Below are 15372 nucleotides of genomic sequence, written 5' to 3'. Positions count from 1 at the left end.
TGCAGCAGCAGGCCTCTGTGTCTGAGTAGTGCCTCTCTGTGCCCACTGCTTCTCAGCTTTACATTCCAAGTAGCAGGTAGTAAAGAGCAGGTTTTGTTGGTTTTGGATTTGCTCCCTAGCATACACATCCTTGAAATGCACTTGGAAGACATGAACATCATCTGTCTCGGGCACTCAAACGAAAAGAGCTTTCCCACTGACCTCCCACTGTTTGTACCCAGCTGAAGGGGTTGGCTCATGCTGCTTCTCCACTGTAACATAAACCATTGCTCTGCAGCTGGGAGGAGCAACCTAAGTAGCATTTTAACACTTTATAACCAGTGGCTTTATCACCTTCCCAGAATCACAGAGTCACAGAATGGTAGGGATTGGAAGGGGCTTCTAGAGATCATCCGGTCCAACCTCCTGCTAAAGCAGCTCTACCTAGATCAGGTCACACAGGAACACATCCAGGCAGGTTCTGAAAGCCTCCAGAGAAGGAGACTCCATATCAAAGTGTTACATCTGAATCCTTCTATCACAAATACATTCAGGAGTCAGTGAGTGTGAGCACTGAGCGAGAGATTTGAATGCAGGATCTGTTTACTTACAAGTCTTGGTTTTTCAGTAATGCCAAGAAAATCACACCAAAAAAAACACCCCAAAAATGACAAAACACATAGTTAAGATTATACCTAACAGGGATAAGATCTCTCCTGGCAGCTTCAACATCTCTGAGGGCTTTGTCTAAATCACAACTTCCTTCACTTCACAGATGCCAAGTCCGGCAGAGACGACCCGAAGCACAAGCCCTGAGCAAAGGAGCTGCTCCTCCTAATTAGCAATGAGGCTCTTCCTCTGGAGTTTGGTCTGACATATTTCCTCTCACAACCAGCAGCCTAATTTCCCTACAGATGAGCCAGCAGCCTGACTGGAAATCTTCACATTGACGCAACTGCTAATTACCCTCAGCATAATTAACGTGCAGTCACACAGCCGCTGTTTATTGCACAGAGGGCTGACCAGGGGCTCTGGAGTGGTTGAAGTGGAGTTCTCACGGTGGGGTGTATTTTCATGGAGAGCGGAGGAGCTGGGCTGCTGCAGAGACGCTTGGATCTCATCAGTCTCTCCTTCTGGGAGAAGATGAGCTGATGGGGTCTCATCTGCTTGGCATCCCTCCCCCAGAGGAGCCTGAACCGGGGATCTGGAAATGTGTTCTCATCTGGGCTCTCTGAGGTATGTGCTGTGGGGTTTTTGGGCTGTAGAAAGACTTTAATGTACAACTCCCAGGAGTAGGGAATTTGGCCATACTGCCTTGGGATTATTTTCCAGACAGTATCTGAGTGTGTCCCCATAGCAGGGGGTGAGAAGGTGGGAGATGCATCTACCACAGGGTCACAGAAGTGGTAGCTGGAAACATCAGCTGGAGGATTCTAAATCAACCTCCTGCCGTCAGCTCTAGACCAGCTTAGCCGTGGTTTAACCCAGCCAAGCCCTGAGCCACCTCCCCAGTTCATCACTTGTCATTTGTCAGCCTCTCTCAGTGATGTACTACCCATCTAGGGACACTTTTCATCCTGCTGACTTGCACCTCCCAAGCTGCAGTCTGTGGCTGCTGCCCTTTGTTATCTGCCTCTACCACAAAGACCTTGACTTTGTTATTTGCACTTTCTAGTAACTGGAGGCAGTTGTTGTTTTGCCTTTCAACCTCCCCTTTGCCAGACTCAACAAACCTGAATCCCTCAACCTATTTCCCCACACCTCTGACCATCTTGCTATTAGAGCAGCTTCAAAACCAGTCAATTCTCAGCAGGGTTTGGGAGTCCACATACATGCTGAAATCCTGGCTTTCATATACAAACATCTGCCAGGAAGAGAAATTGAAGGAGGCTTAATAAACAGGTTATATTAATAAGTAAAGATATTTCATCCTCTTAAAAATACACCTGTATGAAACTGTAGAATGGATTAGTTTCCATAAAGACTCACCCATTCATGAAATCAAAGCTTATGAAGAAGTAAGAGTGCTTTATCACTGCGTGGGGGAAGGAAGGACATCCCACACATTCAGGCTCGAGGGTTTCTTCAGTATCCTGGGACTTTTACCTGAGGAAAAACTGAAGAGTGTGAGATACTTTCCAGCCCAACTCTTTGATTTCCCTTGCTGCCAACGAGACCAGCAGTCAACATGAGTAGTGCATCTCTTGTTGCTGCTGCTTTCATCCATTTAATGTTTGCACCTTGCTGGAGGTGAGTGACCTGCTGCCCCTAAAGGTGAGCAAAGGCTGGAGGTGGGGGAATAGGACATGCTCCCAGCTGGCAGAGAAACTGCATCTGCTCCCCAAATCACCTTGACAGTCTGTGCTGAAGGCTGGGGTTGACAATCTCAACTGCCTTGCTGCTAAGTTGGGTGAAGGAGCACATTGAGGGAGAAGCAAACCAGAGGGATGAAAGAAAGGGCTCTCACAAGCCCTAGAAAATGCAAAAGGACACATCCAGATCTGTCTAGACCTCCCCTTTGGTTCTCATCTTTCAACCAGGCCATGTGAAGAGGCATTGATAGAAAGATCTGGTCAGGAGTGATCCCCCCTTTCCCTCTTGTGAGCATACACCTCTTCCAGCCCTGAGGATTTCCCCATCCACTCAGCACTTGCCTTTTTCAGTACAGCACCATAAAACCAGCAGGAATCCAGCTCTCCCCTCCCCTCCCTGAGTCATGGGGTTCAGTTTCTTGAACTTTGAGCAAACAGGTTTTTTTCCCATGGGGTAACCCATCTGTGTGACATAACCTAAATTGCACCTGTGACCACTTCCAGTCCACAAAAGGTGTTAAGATGTAGAAATTCTCTACTGGTTCTCATACCACAGCGAAGGAACTGAGCTGCTTCCTGGGTACGTGGGAAAGAGCAGCTTCGAAACCTGGTGATGTGACCCCAGTGATGGTGTGACTTTCAGATAGACCCCAAGAGCAGAGTCACCAAGAGAGGGGGTGGGTTGATTGGGTGAGGCTTTTAAGCATCTAAAAGTCAAACATCTGTGAGTGCTTTGGCTGCCTTTATGCTCAACACAGAAATAAACACTTTAATTGGAACAGTTTTACATGTTCCATTTTGCTTAACTTGAGGCCCACACAAACTCATCCCTGGAGACACCTTTTTCTCTCCATTGACTGTAAAGGAGTTTTGGTTACTGCCTAATCCTCCCCAGCGGGCTCTGTGCTGCTGCATGAGAATCAGAAAGTGAGAATAACAGGCTCATTTTTGGTCCCCAAAGCTGAACAAAACTGAAAGAGTGAAAGTAACCACAGGCAACCCAGCAGCTCTTGGCTGGTGAGTATTTGCTAGACCACTCTCCATCATCTTCAGTAAGTTGTGGAGAACAGGAGAGGTGCCTGAAGGCTGAAGGAGAGCAAATGTCACTCCAGTCTTCAAAAAGGGCAAGAAGGACGAGCTGGGTATCTACAGACCACTCAGCCTTGCCTCCATCCCTGGAAAGGTGATGGAATGACTTATCCTGGGTGCTGTCTCCAGGCATTTAAAGGACAAGACATTAGGAGCAGTCAATATGGCTTTACCAAGGGGAAGTAATGTTTGACCAACCTGAGAGCCTTCTATGAAGAAGTAAGCAGGTGGCTAGATGGTGGTAGCACAGTGGATGAGGTTTATCTTGATTTCAGTACAGCATTTGACACCATCCACCACAGCACCCTCACAGCAAAACTGTGACAGTGTGGGCTGGATGATCAGGTAGTGAGGTGGATTGTGAACTGGTTGAAGGGAAGAAGGCAGAGAGTGGTGATCAATGGGAAAGAGTCTAGTTGGAGGCCTGTATCTAGTGGAGTCCCTCAGGGGTTGCTGCTGGGACCAGTACTGTTCAATCTATTCATTAATGACCTTGCTGAGGGAATAGAGGCACTGGCAGCAGGTTTGCTGATGATACTGAACTGGGGGCAGTGGCTGACACCCCAGAGGCTGTGCTGCCACTCACCCAGCCCTGGGCAGGCTGGAGGGCTGGGCACAGAGAAATCTAATGGAATTCAACAAGGGCAAGTGTAGAGTCTGGCATCTGGGAAAGAATCACCCCAGGTACCAGCACAGGCTGGGGAATGAACTGTTAGAGAGTAGTGTAGGGGAAAGGGAGCTGGGGGTGCTGGTGGGCAGCAGGATGAGCATCAGCCAACAATGTGCCCTCGTGGCCAAGAAGGCCAATGGCATCCTGGGGTGCACATGAAGGGCTGTGGGCAGTAGGTGGAGAGAGGTTCTCCTTCCCCCTCTGCTCTGCCCTTGTGAGACCACATCTGGAATATTGTGTCCATTTCTGGGCCCCTCAGTTCCAGAAGGACAGGGAGCTGCTGGAGAGAGTTCAGTGCAAGACCACCAAGATGCTGAAGGGATTGGAGCATCTCCCTTGTGATGAAAGGCTGGGTGGCATATCCAGTCTCTGGATGTCTTCATGTCCTGCCTGTGGCCATGGGATACCAGGATCTTTGCTGCCCTCTAAGGGGAAGAGCCCAGATGTTTTCATTCACATGTCTGAGCACTGTTTCTCTTCCTTGTGTTTTGTTTTCTTGTGCCTATTTGGCTCCTGCTGCCATGTTTTACTCCATCCAGAAGACTTGCACTGCTCAACCTTTGGCTGTTTGTTTGCTTCTTCCATGGGGACCAAAGACTCAAGATTTTGGTGTCACCTCTTTTTCTGCAGCACAAATACTGCCCTTCTCTGACACTGCTGCTTCAAAGGCCCCCTTTTCCCACTCTGCAATCACAAGAAGTACTTGTATGTCCCTGCATTGGGATGGCTACCTCATAGCTTGCCCTGCTTTGAGCAGGACGTGGGGCCTCTGTCTTTAGCATCTGATAGAAGGAAAACCAAGGTAGATATCAGAAGATCCTCATGGAGGAGCCAGGTCTAGGCTTCGATGCACCTTCCCTGGAAAATGCTGCAAGTCCTGTTTCTTTTCAACCATGACATGGGAAAAAATACTAGAATTACTTCATCTATGAATCTTCCAGCTCCCAACTGGGACAAAACTGGAGGATCCAACAGGATTTTTCCATCTCTGCCTAAGTCGAAGAAGTGAAGATTTGTCTTGCAGGACAGAACACATGGGAGCTGCTCTGCAGGAGAGCTCATTCAGCATCACTCTCATCACTTTTCCATGGAGAACAGCACATGGGCATTGCCTACACTGACAAGAAAGGCAGAATAGTGGCAGTTATTAAGCATCAGGGCATAACTTTTATACAACTCAGTGAAATGCAAAAGCATGACCTAACAGACCTCAGGAGCAGGATGAGAGGTTCATGGCTTCTGCTGGTTATCTCTGGTTATAACAACCAGATCATTGTTACAGTATTCCTGGGCTCTTATCTATACTTAAGACACAGCAGGTTTTTTGGATGCACACAGGAAAGTTTGCCCAGAGTCATTAAGGCTGTGGACAGGTGGCAGAGTTTGGTTTCGTTCCCACTGCTCATACATTCACAACTGAACTGGACTCATTTGCCTCCACTGCTGAAAGAAGAGTGCCCACATAAGGATTTTAAACAGCTTCCCTGGTGCACTGTGAGAGTTAACCCAGGTTAGCTTTTGTTGATGCCAGCTACATGGAAAAACTCTTCTGTTATACAAGACTGGCTTGCTGCAAATTGCTCTGCGTGGGATTTCACCATCAGGCCTTTTGAAAACTCAAACTCTGTTTCCATTGCATTTTTGCTATCACAGCTGGGTATTGATTGTGTTACCTGAGCTGGTATCTGCTTTGGCTGCTTACTCTTTCCCTGGGGATATTTTAAGTCCTTTTTGAAGAAGAAACTTGGTGTTAACTTCCTCTCCCCTTCCTTTTTCTGTATATAATGACTCTGTGAGCAGCAGCACTCCAACCATGACCTGATACTTTACTGTGTTAAAAGCAGGGGACCAACAAAGTTTGCCTGAACATCAAGCTCAACACCTTGCTCCTCTTCAGAAACATCTGTTTTAAACTAGAATGCCCTGACTTTTGTCATACCCATTCCTGATGATCCTTGGCTGTAGTCATTAATACACTTTAGTTTCATTTTCACTCCACTGATTGTGAAGGAAGTCACAGAGTCACAGAATTTCAGGGTTGGAAGGGACCTCGAAAGATCATCCAGTGCAACCCCCCTTGCCAGAGCAGCACCATCTAGAGTAGGTCACCATCTTTCCTCCAGCTGTCCTTAGAGAGACCACAGGAGCCAAATCATCTCCTTTCCCTCTGAGGTCAAGAGTGATATGCCTACCAAAACTTCATCTCTCTATCTATCCTCCCAAATCCTTTTTACCCATTCCTAAGGGAAGACATCCTGTCTTCACCAAGCCTCCTTTCTGGGCAGAGTGTGATCGTATATGAAGCTGGACTCAGCAGTAAGCAGAGCCCAAGGTGTGCCCCTGGCATCTGTAGGATGGCATTAAATGCTGTTACAAAGCCTTTGCAATCAGGCAAGGGGAAAATATGTACCCTGACTACATTAATTCTGCTCTGAGAGGCTGTTGAAGAGCAGTCTATGAATATCTTGTGTGCACTCGGGGATCTTCAGGTCTGGTCGGTCTGATGCCAGTGGAGATGGTCTGCTGGGAACAGAAACGTGTGTAGGTGCTCTGGCAGCAGCAGCAGTGCCCCATGTGAAATGAGGAAATGGAACTTATCAGACAGTTATCTGCTACAGACACATGATGCTGCAAGTCAGCAAACTTGGGAGAAATTCTGAGAAAATTGCAAATAGCGATTGTTGCCCCATCTCTGGGCAGCCATGAAGAAATCCCCTCCAAATAACAAGCAAGTGGTGGCAGCGTTCCTGCAACTCAGCTGCTGCCAAGGATGCTTTGGGGAAATGATCAGCACATGAAGCCTTGGGAACAGATGCACAAGGAGGTGCCTGATGGTGACCTGAGTGGTCTCATTGTAGGAAAACAGATTCTGTCTGGGTTATGAGTTTGGGGTTTTTAATTATTCATCCTGATGATTGCAGTTTCTCCTGCCTGTCTTACACATCTCTTTGAGGATGGATTATTGCTTAGGCTCCAGTAAGGTCTTGGTTAGCTGAGAGCATAGACAAGGCGTTGAGTTGTGTCTGAACACCTCTGCCTGCAGCACAGGAGTCTGGCAAAGGTGTGCAAGATGCATTGAAGAGGCTGGGTGCAGAGTCTCTTCCTGATCTGAGGGTGTAAAGGTACTCCTTTACACCTCCTCTGGCAACATGGCTTATCTTATTGGTTACTGCCTGTTGATTACAGCGAAGGCAGATGGGAGCTGGGTTTGGGCCTTTTTTCATGTGCAGCATTGGGAAAGGGCAGATTTCAGGTGGTTTTTTGGCCCATTGATAGAGTTTGGCTCACAGCTGTAGGGAAGACTTGATTCAAGGTTATCAGAAACACCATAAAACCCTTTGCATAATGAAGTTTTGTTTGCCAGGTCACCTGGAGAATTCACATCAAACTGTTGAATAAGGGGGAGTGGGGGGGAACTGACTGAGTACCATAATCCACTTATGACCTTGCAAAAGACCTCTGGAAAAACACAGGTCCTGGCTCCACCCCTTGACAAACTTATTCTGAACCCTGTTTGAGAAATCAAACAACTCTGCCTTCCTGCAGACCGTATATAACCCATTCTGAGCCAGATTCAGTCTCTGGGGCTGCAGGCAGAGTCCTGGGAATAAAAACATTCATGTGCTGCTCTCTCACACGGTAGGTTGGTTTCTATATGTCTGGTATTAAGTTAGTCAGATGTGTTTTGAGCTTATGGAGGGGGTGGTGTAAAAGAAAGACTTTTCAGTAAGTTTCCTGCCTGGGCTGGGACAGATGTGGTCATGCTCTGCAGAGCATCACAATCATTCTCTTCTTGTGGTTGACTTTTCTCAGTTTTCAGCTTTACTGGTCACCACGTTCCTGATCCTTCAGCACTAGTAAAGAGAGAAAGGACCAGATCTCTGGGGTCAGAGCAGGCATGTATCTAGCTCAGTATCTTGGATCTAATGGAAATTAATAGGTGAGGGTCAAGGAAAAGAACAAGAATAAATGTGCAAGGTGATTTTTCAGGGCTTCAGTTGTCCTCTGCTCAGACACTTCCCCAGCCAAACATGGGGTTTGTGCTTTGGAAGCCAAAGCACCTTTCTTTCCCATGAATCCTTTTAGCTGTTTGTCCTGCCTGCCTTGTTTAAAATGCTAGCACTCCATTGACAAGTGTAGCAATGAAAATGGAAATACCCCTGCCATCCCAAAGCCAGCAGTGCCTCTGAAAGAAGATAAAGTACCCTGCATCACTGCTAGGAGCACAGGGAGTTTTTTTCCAGCACTGTTCTCTTAAAAACAAGACTTTGCTGACTGATAAAAATGATGTCAGCACCTGAGAAAGACAAAATAGGACCTGTTTCTGTTCAGGAAGGGAATTCCTGCACCAGTGCCTTTGACAATATAGGAAAGATAATCAGCAAAGCTAAAGATGTGGATCAGCAGAAATCCTGTGCAGCCCTGGGAAAAGCTGGCCCTCAATCTCTGCACCGTTACAGCAGCAGACAGTGTGCTGGTGAGACACAGAAGTTATCCCTTGTGCTTGCTGCTGCCATCTGCTCAACCACTTCTCTCTAAGTCCATCATCTGGGCTTGGACAACACAGAATTGCAAGCTGAGCAGCAGGGGACACACTTCCTCTTTTTCCCACAACCTCATATTGGGCTGTTTTGAGTTAAACATCTGACCTAGCTTTCGGGGAGGTAAATCCTGCTGCGAGCACAGAGGAGTTATGGATGAGCTGCGATCCTGTGTGAACTTGGATGGGGCCAGAGACATGTAGGAAGCACAGCACCACTCTTATTACCCATCCAAATCCCTCACAAGGCTAAAGGCCAGCTCAGCATTGCAGGTGGTTGGGCAGAGCATGTGCTATAGGAAGGTCCTCAGAGCAGAAGGGAGTGACATGGTCTTCTGAAGTAGAGGCTTCCAGCCCCTGGAGTTGCTTCAGGCTTTTTTCTCAGTGCCAATGCAAAAGCCGAGCCCTTGGCCAAAGCATGTAGCTTGGGTAAAGTGGCCTTGTCCCAACAACATGCCTTAGGTCCAAACCTTTGCTGTGTGAGCCAATTAGACACGAGTGGGCTTGGATCCCTCCTCAGGTGGGCAAAATTCTCTTGGTCTCTCCTAGTCCCCTTCTCTGCACTAAAATGACTCAAGGCCATAACAAACTTTCTCCAAGTTGTGTCTCTGCCTTTGCCCTCCAGGTGAGCTCAAAGTCATCCCCACAATGCTGCTGCTGCTGCTGCTGCTGCAGATCTCAGCGAGCTGCCTCTGGCTGGGACATGGCGAGGTGGTGACATCCTTTCAGAGTTCATGCCCTCAGTTTTTCTTCCGGGGAACCCCCCCAAATAAAGCCTTGGAGCCAGAGAGCCCAGCCTGGATCTGCCAGCGTTACGAGAACCACTATTACTTTGCCACCCTGTACGACAGGAGCAAGCGGATTCCCGTGTACTCTGCCTACCTCTACCAGCCTGAAAGTGGCAAAAGACCCAACACATGGCTGGTAGAGCCCCAGGTGAGTGGCCTATCTTACAACATGTCACCCTCTAAGATGAACTGCAGTGTTTAACCAAACACTTCCTCTCACTCCCACGCACATGCAAATGGACCCACTGAATGATATTCACCTCATCTAACTTCAAACAGCACCACAGGATTCCTTTGATGCTCTTCAGAGAGCATAAGGAGGATGAGATGAGTCTTATCCTCCAAGTGTCCCTTTTTTCCACATGACCTTATGGGAACATGAAGTTAAATTACATTATCTGATATTACAAAGTCAAATGACACCCTTCCCCATCCCATGCCGTGGCAAGGTATCCAATGATGGGGTAAAGACATGATCTCCATCCATCTGCACTCCCCCGTTACCACCATTGCTGCAGGCTTCATTCAGAATGATCCACTCACAGATCTCTGCAAACCACAAAACCCTCCCAAACATCCTTCTGACCAACTTCAGGCCTTCAGTAAAAAACACCAGGCAAACTATGGGAGAAGAGGAAATTCTGGTCACTGCTGAGGACAGAGCAGCAGTAGGGAACTTTGCTGAAAATGAGCCACAAAAGAAAGCCATGTGCCCTGCTCCAGAAGAAGGCCAAATATGTTTCCCTAAATATGAAAAGAAAGGTGTTATGAGCAAAATCATTTGCATTTTTTACTCACAGGAACTCAAGCAACTCACATGATGTTGCATCACAGCAGCCTCCACATTTAGGGGAGATAATGTTTTCTCTTTCCTTCTCCTGGAGCATGGACCCTGCCCCTGGAGCATGGACCCATCTGCAAAATCTGTGACTGTTAACTTTCTTCAGACATCTTTTTGCAGATTTTGGGCTCCTCAGGTCTCTTTGGGGATTAGGAGCTCCTTTAAGGGGCTGATCATTTCTAACTTGTTTTCAGTTTCAGAAGGAACACATTTGTGCTCCTGGGCACAGCTCAGCTCTGAGACACATCATTAGCACTGCAGTAGCAGATCCCACTTGCATTGAGGAACCGTTGCTTACTGAGCAAAACAAAGCTTCATCCTTCCAATGAACTGTAGCCCTCCCAGGGAAACCTCACCTCTAGGATTGGTTCCCCATCACATCTCCCTGTCTATGGGCTTAGAGGAGGCAAACACTAGTGTTTCAGGAGTGTGGTACACCTGCAGCAACCCTACAGACTTCCAATCTCCTCCTGGGAATTCTGTGAGCTCCACAGCTCTTCTCTTCAGCCTCTTCCCATCCTGTCCACCTACAAGGACTCCCTAAGACACACAGTCTTCAAAGAGGATATCTGGGTGGAGTTTTTTTCCCAAGCTTTTAAAGCACAAGGGTGTTGACAGATGGGATTAAGACCGGCACGAAAACCTTTCGTAGAGAGAGGGAACTCTTGTGGAAATGGGGCTGAAGGGAGCCAAGACCAGGGCTGATGGTAGTATTATTAGATGGAAGTGAGGAAGGTTGGATGTGATTACTAAGGATTGGAGGAACTGGGCAGATGTGGGATGTGGGGAAGGGAGAGAAGGGAACCTGTTGTGAGAGGGGAGATGTCTCATCAGTCACACTTCTAACCTGGGAGAGGAAAATGCTCATAGTATCACACTCAGTCCACCCACAGGCTACAGACTGGATTTCAAAAGTTACAAGTCAAATTAAGAGCAGTCGGATTCTGAGCTTTTGGGGTTTTAATCTCCTGTGCCCATCAGGGAAGGACAGCTTTGTCATCTCTCTCTGATTCATGCACTGTCATATACTGAGATGCAAAGAAAAAATAGGCACTCAGCACTCAGACTTCTGCTCCAGGAAAACCTGCTCCATTACCTCTATCCCCAATACTAACACTTTTTCCTCTTCTTTACCTGTCAAGCTGATGGGCTCAAGTTATCCCAAAACTATGGAAAAAGAGTGGACCCTCTTAAACAATTTTGGTGTCAGCTTAGACCAAATCAGCAACAGCCAGGCTATCCTCCAAGACTACAAGAACCTGACAGGTTTGAACCGTGGCCATTTGAACCCCAGTGGCCACCACAACAGCTCCAGCAGCAGGACAGCTACCTTCACCCTCACCAACATAGTCCCCCAGAATCAGAAACTCAATGGCGGTGAATGGAACAACTATGAACAGCAAACGATGATGAGGAAGACCCAAGGCTGTAAAACCACCTATGTGGTCGTGGGGGCCGTACCTGGAAACAACTATATTGCCAAGGGAAGGGTTAATAAACCCAGTCACATCTGGTCGAGTGCCTGCTGCGAGGTGAACAGCAACCAGAGGAAAGCTTGGGCTGTCATTGCTGAGAACGACAAGAACGAGGTGGAGCTGCTGACGCTGGGGCAGCTGGAGGACAGGCTGACCCAGCTCTATGGGAGGGACACGGTTTCTTTGTTTGATAACAGCTGTCCCCGGGAATAAGCCCCCACTTCATATCCCAGGTTATGCCATGTGTCTTTTGCAGCATCTGTTCAGCTTCCTTCTCCAGCAGCTTTCCAGCTCTTTCACTCAGCTAACTTTCTCCTCTATAAAAGGGAAGAAGAGGGCAGCAGAGCCTCTGGCTGGTTTGCTTTGTTGCCCACCCTTGGAGGGAGCCCCCAGAAGTCTTTTGCCTGGCCACTCTGGAAGGGCAGGTTGAAAGGTTCTGGAAGGCTCCCCTTCCACGGGGTTGGAAATCAGAGCTTCTTGCTGACACTAGAGGGGCTTTGTCTTTTCCCCCTTTTTCTCCATACACAGATCATAGTTCCTTCCTCTCTTTGGTAGGTCACTGCTAACGTGCTGCTGACTTGTCCCTCACCTCCTCGGGAAAGATGTGGGTCTAAGGTAGCTCAGGCTGTCCAGAGAGCTTGTGGAGTCTCCTTTGCTAGAGATACTCAAAATCCAACTTGACACGATCCTGGACAACCTGCTTGAGCAAGGGTCTGGACTAGAGGATCTCAAGAGGTCCCTCCAAACCTCAATGATTCAGTGATTCATCCTGAGATAAAGAAAGCAAAGAGCCCAGAGATTGCTGAGTGTCTGTAAGGGTTATCCTACAGATGCTTCCTGACCATCACAGCCAATGACAACAGCAAAGGGTGAAGTGGAAAGAAGGCAGGTATGCAGAGGAGGAACATAGGAGGCTCTCTTGAGGTCTGTAAATGGGTAAAACAAAGAGAAGGACAGAAATATCCTGCATCTAACCACTAGGCTCCCGTAACCCTGAACTTACATGAAGACTGTGCTTGTGCAAACTTACCAGCAGGTTTTTGTGTGCTTGCTCTTGGACCATGCACCTTGAAACAGGTGCTGAGGGCTCAAACATCCATGCAAGCTCAGGGATCAGACATGCAGCAAGCTTTGACCAGGCAAAGATACATCTCTGTGATACACTAGCTGGATAATTTCCTTCTCTGCTCTTCTTCTGAACCTCTTCTGCAGATGAATGTATAATCCATTTTGTGAAATGTATTAAATGGATGTAAAACACCAAAGTGTGCCATAGAATTTAGTTCCTGAGTAGTTCACAACATAAATTATTTGCTCCAGTGCTGGATCCTAGGGTCGTCTTATGTATCAACTAAAAGTTGCTTGCCACTGACATTTCCTACAGCAGGTAGGCAGGGTGCCCAAACCCAGCCTGAAGATGCCAAAGCACCCACAGAAGCGTCACCATCAGCCTCCAGTTGCTTTTCCTATGGATGTGCATGAACAAAGTGGATCATGGCACGTACAGCTCTTGCAAACTGTCTCATTTCAGAGGCAATAGCTTGAGCCCCAACTTCTCAGCTCCCACTGGGTCTCACTGCACACCCAGGACACTTCTATCTCTCTGGGCCAGCAACCAGAGGCCAGGGAAGTTACCTAAAGGCATTTTCAGTAGCTCTAAGTGCAGGCAACCAGATCCCACTCTGGAGCACTGGGCAGAGCCCACCAACATCATGGACTTCTGCTCCTGTTGTCTCCAGCTGCTGCTGTGAGAGCAGCAATAGCACTGCCTCGTGCCAGCTGTGCTGGCTGGTGACACAGGGGAATCATTTGCTTTTCAGGAAGACAAGGTAGGAGTTTAACACCCTCCATTGCTGGATAGCCCCTGAGGTCCCAGATCCACTGCCCTGATGTTTTGCTCCTCCCTTCAAATGCTGACACAGGCCACTGATGGAGTGAAACCACCCGTGTGATTTCAAATCGAGGGACCTCTGCAGACACCTCTGGGGTTGCCTGGGGGGGCTTCCTCTGACTCACTCACCCACCTCCTCACACCTGCTATGGCTTGAAACTTCCCTCATCCTCACCATTGCCCATCCTATGCCTTGCTCCTCTGCTATCCAGGCTCTTCTGGCACCCCCTACTCACCAGCCACCCCTCGGTCACCCTTCCATCAGCTCCCTGGACTCTCCCTGGGACTGTTTCACATGTCAGTGTTGTGAAGTGAGTGCTGCTCATTCAAAGGAGACCAAGATGATGTTTAATGGGACGTCTGGTCATTTCTCGAGAGTTGTAACCACAGCCATTAGCTCCAACAGTTGAACTGAGCTGCCTGGGGTGTGAACAGTTAGATTTTGCCATTGTCCATTCTCCCACCAAACCACTCCTGCTTTGGCTTGGATCTTGCTTGCATCAGTGAATACAGTTAAGCCTTTAACGGACACTGTTGATCTCGTTGGCCAGTCTTCCATTTGAAATTTAACAGAAAACAATTAATGGGCTGGATAATGATTATTTATAGTCCCTGGGTCTGACAGTAGGGCCCACTGTATCTCATCAGACTGTTGCAGCGCCCAGTTCAAGAATTCACCTGTTAGAGGAATGAAAATGATGTCTGCCTCAATCCCTGTTTTCTGGCCTTAACTCTTAGTTTTTGTAATTGCCTCCATTCTCTTTGTGATTGTTTTTTGCAAATTACATGGCAAAAATACCCACTCCAGAATCCTCAAGGGGTCTTTCACTACTGAGTCCCATTGCATCAAGACTGCCATTTCATTCTGATTTTAACTTACCACAGCAATGTTAATAGACAAGTCAGGATCATATTGGTGACTGTAGTTATTGACTATTTTGTCTCCTATTTTTCCTATCACTTGTTTTTGCTCCAGGGGCAGTTTTCACACAGTCACCCTTTACCAACCTTTTTAACAAAGGCATTAGTGGCACAAGATCCTCATTTGTGATACCATGTATGGTTCGTACCCATTGGATATCGCCTATTAGCTTTTGGATGTCTGATAAATTAGCAATTTCTGTTGTAATTGTCACTTTCTGAGGATAAATGTGCACACTGGTGATAATATTACCTAAATATTTCCAAGAGGGATGCCTTTGTACCTTTTCTGGCACCATCACTAACCTGGAGATGCCCAACTGTTGTTTCACTTCTTCCAGTATTTGATGCTGATCCAGATCTTTTCCTGCAATGAGTATATTGTCCATATTAGGGTAAAATAAGACAGAAGGATATTTTTTGTGTAGTGATGCCAGCACCCAGGCAATGGATGTTTGACAGATAGTTGGAGAGTTCTTCATTCCCTGAGGTAAAACAGTCCATTGATACCATTTTGCTGGCTCTTGTTTGTTAATAGATGGTACTGTAAAGGCAAACTTTTCTCTGTCGTCCTCATGTAGAGGAATTATGAAACAACAATCCTTTAGGTTGATAACTAACACGGGCCATTCTTTTGGAATCATTGCAGGAGAGGGTAATCCTGCTTGTAAAGCACCCATATCCTGCATTACTGCACTAACAGCTCTTATATCATGTAATAATTGCCATTTTCCTGATTTTTAAGGGATAGTAAAAATTGGCATATTCCATGGACTAGTAGATGGCTTAATATGTCCTTTTTCTAACTGTTCGTCTGCTAACTTATGTATCTCGGTGAGCTTTTCTTTACTCAGCTGCCATTGATC

The 15372-nt window shown here is 47.3% G+C and overlaps 1 protein-coding gene across 2 annotated transcripts; it reads left to right on the top strand.

The window, feature by feature from the left end:
- Positions 1 to 1087: 1087 nt before the first annotated feature.
- On the top strand, positions 1088 to 12935 carry LOC104554986 (endonuclease domain-containing 1 protein-like). Of its 2 annotated transcripts, none has more exons than XM_061989552.1 (3): positions 1088 to 1215; positions 9216 to 9526; positions 11362 to 12935. In XM_061989552.1, the coding sequence occupies exons 2-3, from the start codon at positions 9239 to 9241 to the stop codon at positions 11905 to 11907; spliced, it is 834 nt and encodes a 277-aa protein (XP_061845536.1). In that variant the 5' UTR covers positions 1088 to 1215; positions 9216 to 9238; the 3' UTR covers positions 11908 to 12935. The 2 variants fall into 2 exon arrangements, with proteins under 2 accessions (XP_061845536.1, XP_061845525.1); XM_061989541.1 differs by lacking the exon at positions 1088 to 1215 and adding an exon at positions 7609 to 7689.
- The last annotated feature ends 2437 nt before the right edge of the window (positions 12936 to 15372 follow it).

The sequence above is a fragment of the Colius striatus genome, chromosome 1 (assembly GCF_028858725.1).
Source record: "Colius striatus isolate bColStr4 chromosome 1, bColStr4.1.hap1, whole genome shotgun sequence".
In the NCBI taxonomy this organism is placed as follows: Eukaryota; Metazoa; Chordata; class Aves; order Coliiformes; family Coliidae; genus Colius; species Colius striatus.
Note: the sequence above shows the minus strand (reverse complement) of the source record. Positions and strands in the feature narration are given on the sequence as shown.

Bases quoted from the DNA above. Each gene is read 5' to 3' on its own strand.
- LOC104554986 (XM_061989552.1), top strand. From the start codon at position 9,239: ATGCTGCTGCTGCTGCTGCTGCTGCAGATCTCAGCGAGCTGCCTCTGG. The intron at 9,527-11,361 runs GTGAGTGGCCTA...TTACCTGTCAAG, and splicing joins CATGGCTGGTAGAGCCCCAG to CTGATGGGCTCAAGTTATCC.